This window comes from Jaculus jaculus, chromosome 11 (assembly GCF_020740685.1).
Source record: "Jaculus jaculus isolate mJacJac1 chromosome 11, mJacJac1.mat.Y.cur, whole genome shotgun sequence".
In the NCBI taxonomy this organism is placed as follows: domain Eukaryota; kingdom Metazoa; phylum Chordata; class Mammalia; order Rodentia; family Dipodidae; genus Jaculus; species Jaculus jaculus.
This window is the reverse complement of record NC_059112.1, coordinates 23396623-23415454: the sequence shown is the minus strand read 5'-3', so window position 1 is coordinate 23415454 and position 18832 is coordinate 23396623. Positions and strand designations below refer to the sequence as shown.

At 43.3% G+C, this 18832-nt stretch overlaps 1 protein-coding gene across 6 annotated transcripts in view; it reads left to right on the top strand.

Annotated features, from left to right (window-relative positions):
- Limch1 (LIM and calponin homology domains 1) overlaps positions 1–18832 on the top strand; it is a 398796-nt gene that overhangs the window by 183995 nt on the left and 195969 nt on the right. For all 6 annotated transcript variants that reach the window (XM_045130433.1, XM_045130435.1, XM_045130434.1 and 3 more), the window contains exon 3: positions 14097–14166. In XM_045130433.1, coding sequence (XP_044986368.1) covers positions 14097–14166 — 70 coding nt within the window. The remainder of the gene's footprint in view (positions 1–14096; positions 14167–18832) is intronic.

Below are 18832 nucleotides of genomic sequence, written 5' to 3'. Positions count from 1 at the left end.
AGAAAGAGAGAGAAAGAAGGAGAGAGAGAGAGAGAATGGGCTCACCAGGGTCTCTAGCCACTGCAAATGAACTCCAGACATATGCACCACCCTGTGAATTGTATTTGGCTTACGTGAGTATTGGGAAATTGAACCTGGGCCCTTAGGCTTTGCAGGTCAGTGCCCTATCCATTGAGCCATCTCCCCAGCCCAGAGATTAACATTGGTTTTTTAAAACAAGATGTCTATAATGCTCTCTGGAAGTCCTTCCAATGTTTAATCTGTTCTTTCTGTTCCCTCTAGCATGACACTAGAATGAAATGATCCTGTTTTTTTTTTTTTTAATTTATTTATTTGAGAGCGACAGACACAGAGAGAAAGACAGATAGAGGGAGAGAGAGAGAATGGGCGCGCCAGGGCTTCCAGTCTCTGCAAACGAACTCCAGACGCGTGCGCCCCCTTGTGCATCTGGCTAACGTGGGACCTGGGGAACCGAGCCTCGAACCGGGGTCCTTAGGCTTCACAGGCAAGCGCTTAACCGCTAAGCCATCTCTCCAGCCCGAAATGATCCTGTTTTAACGCTTCCCTGGTGGGCAGTGCTATAGATGGATAAAGTATATATTCTGTCCGCGCCAAAAAGATATAAAGAAAACTACAAGAGTAAAACTCATAAAAAGCACATTCATTGTGATCAGGAATGATAGTATTAGACAAGAAAGGCCAGGGAGTGAAGGAGGAGATGTTGCTTAAATACGGTGTGGCTTTGTCACCATTTATGTCACCTACCACAGGTGACAAAGTTTCGCTTGCTGTTTGCTTCCTCCCCACCAGAACCCCTGGCCTCAGGAGCCTAGTGTCCATCCTTAAATTTTTTTGTTTATTTTTATTTATTTATTTTGACAGTGACAGACAAAGAGAGAAAGAGGCAGAGAGAGAGAGAGAGAGAGAGAGAGAGAGAGAGAGAGAGAGAGGGAGAGGGAGAGAGAGAGAATGGGCGCGCCAGGGCTTCCAGCCACTGCAAACGAACTCCAGACGCGTGCGCCCCCTTGTGCATCTGGCTAACGTGGGTCCTGGGGAATCGAGCCTCGAACCGGGGTCCTTAGGCTTCACAGGCAAGCACTTAACTGCTGAGCCATCTCTCCAGTTCTTATAATCACAAGAGCTTTTTGTACTTGTACTGCACACTCTGTGAAGTAGAACATGACATGTGCTGTGGAGGGGGAGGAGGCCCTGGTACCTCTCGGCTCCCTCCTGCCCCATTTTGTGTATTCCCTGACACGTCAAAAAAGAAGCACTGGAGCTGGAGAGATGGCTTAGTGATTAAGACGCCTGCCTCCAAAGCCTAAGGATGCAGGTTCAATTCCCAGTATCCACATAAGACAGATGCGCAAGGTAGCACATACCTCTAGAGTTTGGTTGCAGTGGCTAGAGGCCCTGGTGTGCCCATTCTCTCTCTCTCTCTTTCTTAAATAAATAAATAAATAAATAAATAAATAAATAAATAAAACATTTTAAAAAGAAGAACTGCTGGGCTGGAGACGGCTCAGTGGTTAAGGTGTTTGCCTAAAAAGCCTAACAACTCAAGTTTGATTCCTTAGTAGCCATGCAAAACCTCATGCACAAAGTGGCACATGCGTCTGGAGTTTGTTTGCAGTGGCAGAAGGCCATGATTCACCCATACTCTCTCTTTGTTTCTCTCTCTCGTTTTTGTCTGTCTCATACACACATACACACACATGTGCATAAATAAATTTTTAAAAATTTTAAAGGAAGGCCCCAGAGACTTTACTGCCTTTGGGGAATAGCCAGCTCCCAGCTAGGAAGAACAGGAGATGTCTCCAGTCTTCCCACCCCTGTCTCCCACACACCAGCAGATAGATGCCTGCTGAAATGAGAACTGCTAGGAATGAACTAGCAACTGATCACATGATCCTTCTGTGACGTGGTTGCCTGAACCCAACATTGACCTTGGTCCTCAGCAAGCAGTTCAGCTGTGGTCAGCAGCCAAATTGCAAATGTGTTCACGGACCTAAGTGTATTATAGTTTCCAAACGGATGTTTTAGGTTTTCCACATACTTTGTAGTTATTGCTTATTTCATTATCAATTCATTCAGCAAACAAAAATCACGTCTCTGATAGGGACTGGCTCGTGTACTGGAGCTGGGACTGCAAAATGCCTGATTCTTTCCCTAATGAGGAAAAGTGGACAGTTTCTGTGATTTGAGATAAATAGGGAAGCCAAAGAGTGTTGGGATCTGGTGAGAAGCAAGGCTGTAGCTGGAGTGTTTCACTGTGGAAGTAACATTTTAGCTGCATTTTTTTTTTTTTTCAAGGTAGGGTCTCAGTCTGGCCCAGGCTGACCTGGAATTCACTATGTAGTCTCAGGGTGGCCTTGAACTCACGGTGATCCTCTTACCTCTGCCTCCCGAGTGCTGGGATTAAAGGCGTGTGTCACCACACCCAGCTTTTTAGCTGGATTTTAAAGGCCAGAGTAGGCTTGTGATAAAGGCAGGCCAGAGGACGAAGCAAACATGTGAATACTCAGCTGTATAAAGGACTTATGAATGGTCTGGTCCAGAGCCTAGGTCACCCATGAAGATTGGAGGGACAAGGCAAGCGTCAGACCAGTTTGTCAAAGGCCTTTAGTAGCCTGGTAACGGGTCTCAGCAGCGTCCTGGGAACGCCAGGCAGCCTGAGTTGTTTCTGGGGCAGGGCCGTGGGCTTCTGTTTGCATTTGAGGACGGGATCTCTGGAAGCTCTGTGGACTTTGATGGCTTTTTGCTATGCACCAGCCATAAACATGTAAGTAAAATGCCATGTCCTACCCCACAGAGACATGCCAGCCTGCTTCCTACACCTGTCTTGTTTTGTTCACCTTCCGTTTACATTCTCGCTCTGTACTTCCTAGTCCCCAAGTTCTCCAACTGGTCAGTCACATAAAAAAAAAAAAAAAAAGAAAGAAAGAAAGAAAAGAAAAGAAATTTAAAATAGAAAAATTAAAAATGAAAATGTGAATTGCTTTTCCATAGAGGTAAGTGTTCTTTACATTGTCTTTTGTGATCCACGCCCCATCCAAATCTGTCAAAGCCCGGCTATAAAACCCAGCTGCATAAGGGTGTCTGGGGCTTAGTTGGTGTTGGGAAAATGGATAAAAATCATATGTGGGGGGCTGGAGAGATCCGGCTTAGCAGTTAAGGTGTTTGCCTGCAAAGCCAAAGGATCCAGGTTCGATTCCCCAGGACCCACGTTAGCCAGACGTGTCTGGAGTTCATCTGCAGTGGCTGGAGGCCCTGGTGCACCCATTCTCTCTCTCTCCCTCTCTTTCTCTGTCAAATAAATCAAAATAAAAGATTTAAAAGTGATAAGTGGGAATAAGTAAGTAGTAGGCTCAACCACATTTGAGCATGCACCTCCCCTTTCGAGAACCCCCGAGGACCTCCGCGGCCCTTGACGCTTCCCTGCCACCTATACGACAGCAAGCAAGTAAGGCAAGGGGACATAGAGGCCAGTTGAACTTTGGCAGAAAGCAGGGCTACAGCTGCAGCTTTGCTCCATTTGTCATGGCGCTCCTTACTGCCTTCTGGTTGAGTGCACCCTCCCTTCCTTCCTTCCTTAACCCGGCTTTTCTGTTGCCTTTCGCCACCCAGAGACGACGCCCATGTTGGAGGAACATGAGCTCTTTTGCGTTCTCTGTTCGTTTATCTCTCGCCCAGGCAGGATGCTTGGGAGGAGAATGTAAGCCAGCAGTTGACATTGGGAGGGTGGAAACCTGCTTAAAGGAAGTGATCGCAGTGCCTGCCCCTGTGTGTGTGTGTGTGTGTGTGTGTGTGTGTGTGTGACACACATCAGGCCTGAGCCAAGTATATTACGTACACTCTCACTTCACGCCCTTGCATTATTACCAGAGGATATTTTTGTCGCCACTTGGCCAAAGAGGAAACGCAGGCTCCTCGCCGTAGGATGCTTAGCTTGCATAGTGAGTTGCAGAGTTGGGATTTGAACCCAGCTCTGTGTTTCTTGTTATTCTCAGATCCAAATCCTGGGCCTCTTGGTTCTGGGAACTTCTTCTTAAAGGAGTGCTGGGGTTGGAGGCTGGCTCTTACCCACCAGGGACTAGATTTAGAAGTACTCTGAGCAGTATCCAGCTGTTTCACTTGCCAAGGGTCCTTTCCACACTCTTGACAGTAAAACCAGCAAGAACCAGGCTTTTTAGCTGTGAAAAGAAGTGATAATTGCAGTCATTGATATGTAATTACTACACAGCATTGCAAAGGCCCATATTGCCTGAGACAGTGAAACTTCAGTTTCTGCTTTGGTTATACTAAACTCTGTCCACTTGTCACAATTCACTGATCACATGGGCTATCTTAAGCTGGTCATTTATAAGAGCAGAGGAGACCTTGCTGCGTAGATGACATAGGGAAAGGCAGTTTGGAGCAAAGGGTCTAGCTTATAAGATGAAGGTGTCCAAGCGTGCCCTGTGGCCCTGGGGAGCCTGAAAGTCACTGGTAGAGGGAAGGAGCTTGGGTTTTGGAAATGGTCAGTATGGGTGCTGTGGACAGGTTGGTAAGATGGCCAAGCATGGGTGGCTGGAGATTATTTGTTGAAATGCAAATAAGTAAATAAATAGGCTGGGGAGATGGCTCAGCAGTCAACGCACATGCCTGCGAAGCCGAAGGAACCAGGTTTGATTCTCCAGGTACCATGTAAGCCAGATGTACAAGGTGGCACATGTATCTGGAGTTCATTTGCACTGGCTAGAGGCCCTTGTGGGCCCGTTCTCACTCTCTCTCTCTCTCTGTCTCTAATAAATAAATAAAAATTTAAAAGTCTTAAAAAATAAATAAAATAAAAAATACAATCATAGCAAAGGATTCTGCTTCAAGAACCCACATTTGTTATCTCAAAGTGGGAGCTATAACCCAGACATGTGCCTTGACCTTATTGGGTGACCATTCCCTTATCTAGATCATTTAAATTGGTTTTTAGGTCCCTTCTAGTTATCAAATTCCACACTTTCCAGACAGCAGGAATGTTTATACAAGGGATGCATGGGGCGAGAGATTGAAAGTTGATCCAAAGGAGTCTAAGAGTTTCAGATAAATGCTTTTTACTCCTTTCTGTGTTTATAGATCATATGATAAGATCCAAAGAAAAATATGCCTAGGTGTTTAGTTTTGCAGTTGGGACAAGATTATTTTGGATATAGTTTACTAAATAGGTCTCCTTTTTATTGGGAAAAAAGTTCTCCTTGTGTGTTGTGATATTCAAAGTAGTGTTGACGGTTGGAGAGATGGCTTAGTAGTTGAGGTGCTTGCCTGCGAAGCCTAAGGACCCAGGTTCGATTCTCCAGGTCCCACGTAAACCAGATGTACATGGTGGCACATGTGTCTGGAGTTCATTTGCAGTGGCTAGAGGCCCTGACATGCCTATTCTCTCTCTCCCTCTCCTTCTTCCTGTCTCTAATAAAAATAAACCTTAAAAAATTAGTGTTGAATTTTATAACCAACAATTATAAATATCAGTGGTTGATATAAATATATAACTGATATAAATATCAGTTGATGATATAAATGTGATTTTACTCATAAAGCCTAAGTGTGACAACAAGAAAGAGATGAGATGGCTCTAAGCAGTCATTCAGTGACTTCATCTAATATAGACCCCATCCTCTAGGCATGGCTTCCATGAATGTCCTGAATCTAGCTAGTAAAGTGAAGGAAAAAGAATGGAGAGAAATGGGCTGGAGAGATGGCTTAGTGGTTAAGGCGCTTGCCTGTGAAATCTAAGGACACAGGCTTGATTCCCCAATACCATATAAGCCAGATGCACAAGGTGGCACATGCGTCTGAAGTTTGTTTGCAGTGGCTAGAGGTTCTGACATGCCCTCTCTCTCTCTCTCTCTCTCTCTCTCTCTCATAAAGAAAGAAAGAAAGAAAGGAGGGAGGGAGGGAGGAGGGAGGAAGGAGGAAGGGAGGGAAATGATTGGCATGGCTTTTAGGGCCAGGCCTGGATGTGACATATGTTACTTCTCCTGAAAGTTCATTGGCCAGAGCTCTGTTATACACCCATAGTGAATTGCAAAAGAAGCTGGGGAACATTGCCTAGCTCTGGACTGTAACAGAAGGAAGGCGAGCTTGGAGAGCTGAGCTGGTGGACACTTTCTTTTTTTAAAAAAATGCATTTTATCTATCTATCTATCTATCTATCTATCTATCTATCTATCTATCTATCTATCTATTTAAGAGAGAGAGAAAATGGGCACACCAGGGCCTCCATCCATTGCAAAGTAAGTCCAGACACATGTGCCACCTTGTGCATCTTGGCTTACGTGGGTACTGAGGAATTGAACCTGGGTCGTTAGGCTTTGTAGACAAGCACCTTAACCACTAAGCCATCTTTCCAGCTCTGTTGGGCAGTTTTTAAACAGAAGCTGTTAGACTAATAACATCAGTTAGCTCTCTGATTCATAGGCTGAGCCTGATCTTCTAGGGTTCCCAAGTGTACAAATACCTTCCTAAATCTCCCATGATGTCTTCTGGGGTATACACAAACCAAGTGGTGTATGTCCTTCCTGTCACCCATTCTGGACAATGCACAGTATCCCCAAAACATTTGGTTGGTATTAATGATGGCAATTTGCATTCCAGCAGTATTTTGTTCCCGTGAAATTTCTCTTTGCTTCAGGTTTCACTTCCCCTATATTTTAGTCATTTCATTTGACCTCAAGAGTTTGTTCTTTTTCTTAGTTCTGCCACGGCAACTCTGAAAACTTGAAAAATGACATCTGTAACAGGTTGATGGTCAAGGTTAAATTGATCACATGCTGAGGTTCAAAATCAGATGCCATACTAGATTCAATGCAAGGGCGCATACCTTCATCCAGGGCCCCCAGCCAAACTCAGAAAGTGATCAAGGAACTCACATAGCAAAACACTATCAAGTGAAATTAAAAGGGACCCAAAGTGGGCAATTTTGTGATCACTGTTGCCTATTGCAGCTGTGCAAACCAAGCTAATGAGATGATGATGTAATCTCTTGTCATACAGAACAAAATGATTCCCCGTGAGACTAAGCATGAACTTCCAACCCTGTGTGTTTAAGGTGTAGATGGCAACTCTACTGTTTCCCCAACGCTAGTACAATTGTGAAAATTGTATTTCTGAAAGTGAACGATTTACAGAGTAAGCTCAGTCCTTTTAAAACTGCAACCCTTTCAACATTTTACCTTTAATGTTTCTATTCCAGTCCAGTTGCAACCAATGTGCCTGGTTGTATAGTTCACGAGGTATGATCTTGAAATGACCCTTTGTAGCAATGATATTAGGACCTTGCCCCTTTAGAGCATGTATATGGCCTATGTGTAACAGAATCTCTTTCCCCCAGAGTAAAGATTGGACAGGGTTTTTAAAAATATTATAGGCAGAAAAGCATGTCTTCGCTTTGGACTTGACAATCATTAAGCAATGGTTGAGAGGCTACCACGTACTGGGTATAGGGTTCTGAGGGTTATAAAATATAGTCTGTGATTGAGTCAGACTTCAGTATCACCCCTGTCCCAACAACAACAAAAAAACACTGAACAAGTATTTTTAAAGAATTATTTTAAAGTTTTATTTATTCAAGAGAGAGAGAGAGAATGGGTGTGCCAGGGCCTCCAGCCACTGCAAACAAACTCCAGACGCATGCCCCACTTTGTACATCTGTCTTACGTGGGTACTGAGGAGTTGAACCTGGGTCCTTTGGCTTTGCAGGCAAATGCCTTAACTGCTAAGCCAGCCCTCCAGCTCCAGCCCTGAACACGTTTTTTTTTTTTTTAAGGAACTCCATAATTAATCTGTTTTGAATTTTTAAAATTATTTTTAGAGAGAAAGAGAGAGAGAATTGGTGCACCAGGGCCTCAGCCGTTGCGATTGAGCTCCTGATGTTTGTGCCACCTAGTGGGCGTGTGCAGCCTTGCACTTGCCTCACCTTCGTGCATCTGGCTTACGGGGATTTGGAGAGTAGAACATGGGTCCTTAGGCTTCGCAGACAAGCACCTTAATGGCTAAGCCATCTCTCTAGTCCCATAGTTAATCTTTTAAGAAGTGAATTTAATGGAGCACATGCCCCACATGTCTTTAACTCATCATGGCCATTTATTAGGTGGTTTGGCAGTGAATCACATATGCGCTCTGTCTTGGCCTTCCAGCAAGCTTTAGATTTACTAGTAAGCAGGGCCCTTGAGAGAGAACTCTGGGCTCTTCCTTAATTCCTTTGCATCCCACAGGCAGCTTCAATGTAGATATCATGCATGCACAGTAATATGCCATGCACTTAGGATGTAAGGGTCACAGTGTGCTTTAGATTTAGAATATTAGAATTTAAGGGGCTGGGGAGATGGTTCAGTGGTTAAAGGTGCTTGCTTGCAAAGACTACTGGCCCAGGTTCAATTCCTCATACCCACGTAAAACTAGATGCACAAAGTGACGTGTGCATCTGGAATTTGTTTGCAATGGCAGGAAATCCTGCCATGCCTCCCCGTCCCCACCCCCAGCTCTCCTTGCAAATAATTAAATAAAATGTTGTTTGCAGGCTGGAGAGATGGCTTAGTGACTAAGGCATTTGCCTGCAAAGCCAAAAGACCCAGGATTGGTTCCTTGGGGCCCATGGAAGCCAGATACACAAGGTGGTGCGTGCATCTGGAGTTTGCGGCAGCTAAAGACCTTGGTGTGCCCATTCTCTCTTTCTCTCTATCTGCTTCTTTATTTTTCTCTCAAATAAATAAAAATTTTTAAAAAATGGAGCCAATTAAAAAATTGGTTCAAGGTAGGGTCTCGCTCTAGCCCAGGCTGACCTGGAATTCTCTGTGTAGTCTCAGGATGGCCTTGAACTCATGGCGATCCTCCTACCTCTGCCTCCCGAGTGCTGGCATTAAAGGTGGGTGCCTTTATATTCTTAGTTTTAAGAATATACAAATTTACATAGGTTAACTTATGCTATAAGAACATTTACTTTTACTTACCTTCGTTGCTATTAAATTTCTTCTTAATTAAGGCTTATCCAAGATCATACTTTTTGCACTATTTCTGGTTTTTCACCAAGCCTATGCTACATACATTTGATGATGTAACACGTTCCAAAGGTGGCCAGAAAGACAAATGATTCATTTTAGTCTTCAGCAGCTGGTTAATGGCATAGTTCAAATTAAACACCTTTGAATTTATCTAGCAGAATATCATACTAAAAATAACCCTAAGCATACTAAACAAGTGAATAGTCCAAGTTTGAATTTATCAGGAATGAACAATAGACACCATCCTGTTGGATGCTCAGCCCAATCAGAGATGGAAGGAGAAGGCTTTTTGAACCCCTATTTTATTAAAGAGGAAACTCTAACCCTATTAGGTGACTTCCCAGTAACTCATAGCTCAAGAGTGTTGGGTTTACCTGTTGAAACCGACACTAACTGGCCCAAGGGGCGATACAGCTATAAGACAGATCAGCTGTGTAGGACTCGGGATTTCGTCACATCTGTTGAGGATTATGCAGATGCTGAAACCAACATATGACCTGTCTTGGCACAGAACTTTGGGGTGACTATATACCTCTGAAAGTACATTAATATAGTCCAGCATCAGCAGCATCACCACTTTAGAGCATGGCATGAACCAGTTTTTATTGCAAATACTTATATTTTAGTTTACATACTCTCCTATGCAAGTTGTTGAGTTTCACTCGTGGCTATATTATTGAGCGTCCTATTTGTTTCCCAATACATAAAAAAAATGTCTTTTGTTTAATACAAAATACAAGATAGACAGGTGCTGGACATTTCTGCAAAGTTAATTCAATGTTATCTCTTATTATTGTGTATTGTAAACTGTGTAAAGAATTAGGAGAGAAATCACATGAAAAAAATACAGCCGCACCAATCTTGAAATATTCTAAACATGTAAGAGCATTATTGCTTTTTATTTTTAAATTTATATTACAATATTTTGAGAAATCATAGCTTCAGCCATCCTTTTAATTAAGGTCTAGGTCTGGAGAGATGGCTCAACAGTTCAGTGAGCTTCCTGCACAAACATGAGGGTCTGAACCCCCCAGAGATCAAATCCCCAGATCCCATGGAAAACAGCTGGGTGTGGACATCCATGCCTGTAACCCCCATCCCACAGGGGAACAGTGACCCAAGACTTACCACAGCTCCAGAGCCCTGCAAGCTTTGGAATTAGCAATGAGACTCCAGCTCAAGACAAGACCAGGCAGAGGAGCAACGGAGCAAACATCTGACATTCCGATCGGGTCACTGCAGGCGAAGGGTTCTCTCCCCCTGCAGCGAAAAACCCTCCGTTCCCCTGCAGGCTCAGGCAAGTGGATAGCGCGCTGCAAGGCCAATACATGTGGACACATCACACATGCTCCCCCCGCCCCTACAAACAGAAGCAATGCATAAATAAAATGATGGTTTAGCACTATATCTTGCTTTATTCATTCAGTTTTATTTATTTATATGTATTTATTTGAGACAGGAAGAGAGAGAGAGAGAATATGGATGTGCCAGGGTCTCCAGCCACTGCAAATGAACTGTAGACACATACGCCACCTTGTGCATCTGGCTTATGGCTACTGGGGAATCAAAGCTGGGTGCTTAGGCTTTGTAGGCAAGTGCCTTAACCATTGAGCCATCTCTCCAGCCCCCTCACTTAGTTATTTTTAAAACTTAATGTGACAGGGAAGTTTGTGATGTATAAAAAACTGTGCATGATGAATATATGGAATATTTATAACAAGTCAAAAGAATATGATCATGTTAGAGGAGCTGGTAGAGCCTTCAAATACTAAAAATTGTCAGTGTATCTTCTAGATACAGATGACAAAAGGGTACCTTTTAAAAAATATTTTATTTCTTGTTTTATTTATTTGAGAGAGAGAAGCAGACACACACACACACACACACATAGAGAATGGGCACACCAGGGCCTCCAGCCACTGCAAATGAACTCCAGACACATGTGCCACCTTGTGCATCTGGCTAACATGTGGGTCCTGGTGAATCGAACCTGGGTCCTTTGGCTTTGCAGACAAGTGCCTTAATGGCTAAGCTATCTCCCCAGCCCAAGGATATTTTTTTAAAAGATAAATGTTAGGTAATAAATTTTGGAGGAAAATGGTTTTGTTTTCTACTTTGGTTAAATTAGTATCTGGTAGCAATGCTATTTCATTTGTTTTTTTAATAAAATCTGAAATTATTTAAACAAGTGGTTGGGGTAAAATGTTGTGAATCAATTTCCTATAGGTAAAACACACACAACCATAGAGAAATATTTATTGGGAACATATGTGCTGGGCTCTGTGCTGGCTTCTTCCATATTTCATCTCTTTTAAGGCACAGGGTAGAGTTGGTGGGGTTCACAGATGCTATCAAGTACACTTTTAGAAAACCGTTGAGCTGGGTGTTGACTTTGGACAGTCAAACACCAGAACCAAAGCTCTGGCCCCTCTTTCAGAGTTGGTTGGTCCAACCTCCAAGACATATAGTTACCCCTCTATTTTCATGGGCATCTTAGCCAACCATCGTCCAAAACATTGGTGAAATAAATGCATCAGTATGAAGACATGTCCGGCCTCACATGTCTTGTCCTGGCTTCCTGAAGAGTATGACAGTATAATGACTACTTGCGTGGCATTTGCAGTGTTAGGCATAAATAAGAGAGATAATTTGACATCTATGAGATGATTGGGAAGGTTAAATACAAACACGATACCATTTTATATAAGGGACTGGAGATTTGCTATTCAGTGGGGTCCTGGAGCTAATCCCTCTCAGTGGGCAAAAGGTCCCATGCGTACTCTATGCCTTACCTGCTAGAGCCACAGTTGGATTCACAGTGAGAGACACGAAGAGCAGGCAGTGCATCTTTGGTGCAAATGAAGACTATCCTGTTTTACCACTGTAGGGCCATTTCTCTATATAGCAATATTTAGTCGTGGGAGACGATTTAAAGGAATTTCTGTTGATGACTTGTAGCAACCTCTCAAAGACGGGACCTTCAAAATTCACTGCAGTCTTGGGTTGCATGAAATATAGCAGAGAATATTTTCTATAAAGGGTCAAATAGAGAAAACTGTATAGGTTTTATAGGTCATATGTTCTCCATCCTTTTTATAAAAAATTTTATTTTTTTGACAGACAGAGAGAAAGAGGCAGAGAGAGAGAGAGAGAGAATGGGTGCTCCAGGGCCTCTAGCCACTGCAAACAAACCCCAGACACGTGCACCCCCTTGTGCATCTGGCTAACGTGGGTCCTGGGGAATCGAGACTCGAACCGGGGTCCTTAGGCTTCACAGGCAAGTGCTTAACCACTAAGCCATCTCTCCAGCCCATGTTCTCCATCCTAATAGGGAACCCCACTATTATAGTACAAGAGAAGCTGTAGATAGTACATAAGTGAACATGACTATGTAGCAATAAAACTATTTACAACACAGGTGTTGAGCCACCTTGACCCTTGGACTGCTCACTGATCCTCAAGTGCTAATAAACTCCTTTTGCTTTGCACGGTACCCTGAGATAAATTACTTAACCTCCTAGTTTTTTCTTTGGAGGCAAGCTCAACAGACTGGCCTTTTTGTTTTATGCAAGAGAGTGAGAGCAAGAGAGAGAGAGAGAGAGAGAGAGAGAGAACTGGAGCAGTAGGGCCTTCAACCACTGCAATTGAACTGCAGACATGTGCGCCACCTTGTGTGCATGTGCAACTTTGCACTTGCCTCACCTTTGTGTGTCTGGCTAGTGTGGGATCTGGAGAGTCAAATACAGGTCCTTAGGCTTCTCAGGCAAGTGCCTTAACTGCTAAGGCATCTCTCCAGCCCTTAACTGCCTAATTCTTTATATATATAATTTTTTAAAATTTATTTATTTGAGAGAAATAGAGAGAGAGAGAAAGAGGCAGATAGAGAGAGAGAATGGGCGTGCCAAGGCCTCCAGCTACTGCAAAAGAACTCCAGACACATGCACCTCTTGTGCATCTGGCTAACATAGGTCCTGGGGAATTGAGCCTCGAACTGGGGTCCTTTAGGCTTCACAGGCAAGCTTTTAATTGCTAAGCCGTCTCTCCAACCCTTAACTGCCTAATGTGGAAATAGATGTTTCCATTCTATAGCCCATTCCTTTCAATTGTTCCTTTCTACATAATCTAATTTGCAAATATGACACCTTACCCTTTTCTCTATTGCTAACTATGTTTTAGTTTTATAACTTGGTGTCCTTATTTCTCTTCACTCTGTGTTTATAGTTCATGAAGACAGCATTTCTAGGTATTCATCTGGCATTCCCTTACTTGTATTCCTATTTTTACATGATTTTAATCTGACCCTGAAAATCTTTTGCTCAAATGATTTTATACCTAGGGAATCGTGGTTAACCTTGTTTGAAATCTTCAGGGTTGGCTAACCTCTTAGGAAATGGAGTCTTCCATTTTTTTAAATGAAATTCAACCACATTTAACAAGCCACTCTCCTCAAAGCATACATACGGCCTGGAGACAGAATTTGTATTGGCAAATCACTTGCAAAGATATAGGTTGGGCCTGGCATGGTGATACACAGCTTTTAACTTTTAACCCCAGCATCTGGGAGGTAGAAGTGAGTTTGAGGCCATTTTGAGGCTACATAGTAAATTCCAGGTCAGTGTGGGCTAGAGCAAGACCCTATCTCATTAGACCAAAAAATAAAAATTAAAAAAGATATAAGTTGGTCTCTGAACTTAGTGAATCTTTGGAGAGGCTCCTGCCTTAGCCAGAAGAATTGGTAACATGCTTTCTCTGCATTGTAATACCTGACTCTGGTTCTAGAGAATTCCCTCCAACCTGAATCCATTCACCCCTTAGCCTCTTCCCTTTCTTCTCTCCTAACTTTTCTAAATTCTAAAAACTCTGCCCACCGTCGGTGGACTTGATGTGGACAGAGGTCATCACAGACATGCCTGATGGCTGATAGATTACTTGGATTTACGATGTGCTTTAAGTTCACTGCTTCTCCTACTCAGCAATTTAGCTGTGGCTCTGGATCAAGGTGATTTGTATCATTCATCTTGCTTTATGTCTCACTTGACATTCTGCCTTTTTTCATGACAGGTTGCTGAATGCTATAAAGCCAGGACTTGTTAAAAAGATCAATAGATTGCCTACCCCCATTGCAGGATTGGTGAGTATCCAGAACTGAGATTTATTTTCCAATATTCCTTTGCGCTAACCTAAGGGTCATGGTAGTACCATTTATTACAGCTTTCCCCTGCAATGTGTATTCTACTTGAACGAGAATGCATTGAATCTATTCCACTAAGGTCACTTAAACATGAAAAATTCCAGGCTGTCTAAATGGCATCTTAATCGCTGTTTGTATCCCAGGAGTGATAAAGTCCTTCAGTCTTAAAGGGGTAAATTTGTCTTGGGGTGAGAGGCTGATAATTGGGTTGACCCCAGGGAAGGAATGCGAGCTTAATTACACTTTCCCATTTCAGACCTTCACTGCATTCCACGGCCATGGAGAGGAGAGAGAGAGACAGAGAGAGAGAGAGAAACTTTCAGGAGAAAACAGCACTTTCATACTGAGTTGCTGCTTTCAGTATTAAAACACCACCTTGGTTTAAATGCCACAGTTGTACCCGTATGCAAACCAACTATTCTAAAGACCGAGTCCCCCACCCCCACCAAGGTGACTCTGTGCCACCTGGTGACCTGTGTGAGCAGAGCCCTTGCCCTTCAGAACCCACTCCTGTGAAATCTATAGCACTTACATATGACCAGATAGGATTTTCTTTTTCATGCATTGTTTATTTATTTGAGAAAGACACAGAAAGAAACAGGCAGGCAACAGAATGAGTGTGGGTACACTGGAGGCCCCTGCCACTGCCCATGAACGCCAGGTGTATGGGCCCAGCACACTGTGCATCTGGCTTCACATGAGTACTGGGGAATCGAACCCAGGCCATCAGGCTTTGCAAGCAAACGCCTTTCACCGTGAAGGCATCTCTCCAGCCTGTTATGTTTAATTCTTGGCAACCGATTTTTTTTTAATTTTTTTTTTTAATTTATTTTGTTTGAGAGCAACAGACACAGAGAGAAAGACAGATAGAGGGAGAGAGAGAGAATGGGCGCGCCAGGGCTTCCAGCCTCTGCAAACGAACTCCAGACCCGTGCGCCCCCTTGTGCATCTGGCTAACGTGGGACCTGGGGAACCGAGCCTTGAACCGGGGTCCTTAGGCTTCACAGGCAAGCGCTTAACCGCTAAGCCATCTCTTCAGCCCTGGCAACCGATTTTAATGATTTAATTGGTGCTGCCTTTAGAACAGAAAAAGCACAGAGCTCAAAGATCAGGATGGCAACCAAACCTTAGTTGTAGGAGGAGTTTGACACATGTGTGCATGCACACCTGCACATGTAGATATACACATGCCAAGCTGAGAGTGTATATGGCCTGGTAAAGACTCATTGACTGTTTCCCTTATGATCTTTTTTTTTTTTTTTTTTTTTTTTTTTTCCTGTGCGTGTGTTTTTGCAGAAAACAATGAGAAAAATGTCAAGAATTTAGGCTGGCTCCTGCACAGGCCTTACTGATTGTTTTAAAGTTTTTTAGTTATATCACCATGACTGGTTAAAATTAGATGTGACAAGAAACTATTGTGTTTAGAAACTGTGGGGGTCCTGGTAGGAAGGCACATGGTGTCAGCAAGTTGAATAAGCTAGATGCTTTCTTTATTTTAAGGATTGCTATTTCTGCATGTGCATTTTATTTCCGGCATTGGTTGGTAGTGAGTTAGAGATCTTCTTGGGCTTTCTGACCTCCAAATGTATGAAAAACAAATTTCTTCCTTTATAAAAAATAATCCTCCTTTGTCAGAATCATGGAACATAAATAGTAAATAGGGAGGTGGATAGATAGCTAGAAAAATGACAGACTGAGGAATGAATTGAATCCATCTATAAAGCAAACCATCAATCAATATATGAGTATTACTGATACATCGTTTTAGAACTTCTCATTTATTCATTTATGAGAGAGAGAGAATGCACCAGGGCCTCCAGCCACTGAAGACGAACTCCAGACACATGCAGCACCCTGTGCATCTAGCTTAAGTGGGTTCTGGAGAAACGAACCTGGGTGCTTAGGTTTCACAGGCAAGTGCCTTAACCACTAAGCCAACTCCCAGTCCTAGAACTTTGTTTTGACAAGCCCCCCCCCCACAACCTTTTTTCCAGATGTTAAAGCAGTAGTCTTAATGACTGACAGACACCTGGTTGGCCCCAACCCTGTGGCAGCTCCTGACCCTGGAGCCCCCTGGGGTTTAATGTCACTGAAGCAAAACCAACAGTGGGAAGTCAAGGAACCCCCAGGGAATCCTAGGGAACAGAAGCCGCTAGCTCTGTGCTGTGGCGGTGGGGGCGGGGGAGGGGACAGGCAGGACACTGAAGCCTTATTTTCAATGTGAATCATAAATACTTTTAGGAAAGTGCAGGTCTGAGATAGCCTGCATGTAGTTTAGTTTTGTAAATCCTAGATCACGTAATACTGTTTTACATGCTGCCTCTACTCTGCAGCAATTTGAACCCAGCAAGGAGACCTCCATTGCTCTCTTCCCATGAACTTGATGTCTCTTCCCCTTTCTGTTTGGATTTCCTTTTTACTTCACTGTTCCTACTGGTTTTGTGGTTGTTTTTTTTTTTTCTTCTTCTTCTTCTTTTTTTTTTTTCTGGATAACAAATCCTATGCTTACTTTCACCCTATATCCCTTATATCTTTTATTGTTTTTTTAAAAAACGTTTTATTTATTTACTTATTTGAGAGAGAGGTGGATAGAGAGAGAATGGGCATGCAGAGCCTCTAGCTGCTGCAAACGAACTCTAGATGCATGCGCCACCTTGTGCAGCTGGCTTATGTAGGTACTAGGGAATCAAACCTGGGTCCTTAGGCTTCACAGGCAAGTGCCCTAGCTGCTAAGCCATCTCTCCCGCCCCCTGTATTCTTTATATCTTCTCTTCTAATGTATTACCTATGCTCCTATTTAATATTTCAGTGTTAAATAGTGCTATCCTTTGATTGTTTAGCATTTTAAAAGTTATTCTCCTAAATTTACTGCTCTGTTTATTAATGCTTCCCTAGCATACAACCAAACGCTTTTCTTCCAACTGCCTTTAGATCAGCATTAAAAACAAACAAACATAAGCCAGGCGTGGTAGCGCACGCGTTTAATCCCAGCACTTGGGAGGCAGAGGTAGGTGGATTGCCGTGAGTTCGAGTCCACCCTGAGAATATGGAGTGAATTCCAGATCAGGCTAGACTAGAGTGAAATCCTACCTCAAAAAGAAGAAAAAAAGAAACCTCAAGTGGGGGGAGGCTTGCAGGAATCAGGAAAACTGCTTGCTCTTCTCCATGACATCAGTACATCTCCAGTGTTCTCTCCTCAAACCTGAAGGCCATTCCCTTTCCATGCTCACAGTCTTGTCTGTCTTCCTGACTTTAGCTTTCCATAGCATTGGTCCAAATGAGCATTCCTGAGCAAGTGCTGTCCTTCCCTGCATCTAGTTTAGGACTGCCCCGCCTGCATATCCTCTGTGTGTCTATTGGACAACGCAGCCAGGATGTCTCCCATCTTTCTGAAACCTCTCCCACTGCTTGGCCTCTAGGTCCTTCCAATGGCATTCAGGTCAGACTTTCACGACAACTCCCTTCCACTGGTTCCCCGTGGCAATACAGGCACGTGTTATGAAGAAGTTTGGACCTTTCCCCGGTCCATCCACTTGTCTGTATCTCTTTGGTCACTGCCCTCCTGGAGTTGTTTGCCATCTCTTGCTTGGGTAATTGCAGTTGACACCTGTTCCTCAAGCATATTCACTCCCAGTTCTTTAAAATACACACACACACACACACACACACACACACACACACACACACACACACACATATATATGATATATGAAAGGTGAAAGTCAACTCTTTAGACTTGGGGGACTAAGATTTTACACAACTATTATCAACAATTAAATTTTTTTTATTTATTTATGTGAGAGTGACAGAGAGAGAAAGAGGCAGAGAGAGAGAGAGAGAGAGAGAGAGAGAGAGAGAGAGAGAGAGAGAATGGGTGCGCCAGGGCCTCCAGCCACTGCAAACGAACTCCAGATGCATGCGCCCCCTTGTGCATCTGGCTAACGTGGGTCCTGGAGAATCGAGCCTCGAACCAGGGTCCTTAGGCTTCACAGGCAAACGCTTAACCGCTAAGCCATCTCTCCAGCCCTATTATCAACAATTTAAAATGAAAGGCCTACAAATGGTTTAGTTTTCATGTTAAGACTCCATAGCTTCTATTTTTATTATTTATTGATTTATTATTATTTTTTTTTTTTTTGAGGTATGGTCTGTCTCTAGCCCAGCCTGACCTGGAATTTATCATGTACTCTCAGAGTAGAGTGATCTTCCTACCTCTGTCTCCCGAGTGCTGGGATTAAAGGCAGGTGCCACCACAGCCGGCTTTCTATAGCTTGAAGTAGTTATTGGCCGTGTTCAAACTTGCCAATAACTTTGATGGGTTCTAGTGAGGCAGTAAGAAATCACAAGTCCAAATCTAGGGTCATACTACAAAGTAACTGCCTGTGCTCTTCAGCACTCTTGGTGTTATTAATAACTCCCCCCTCCCACAGGCTGGAAGCCTGCTGTAGATAAAGGTGGATCAGCTGATATGGCAGCCAAAGGCCCCAGATGGTCCTTGATTGAGAAGAAGGGACTGAACTGGGACAATTGAGGCAATTTGAGTACAAGTCAAATACTAGGCAATAATAATCTTTCTGTCAAATGCCTACATTAGCCAATAGTTTTA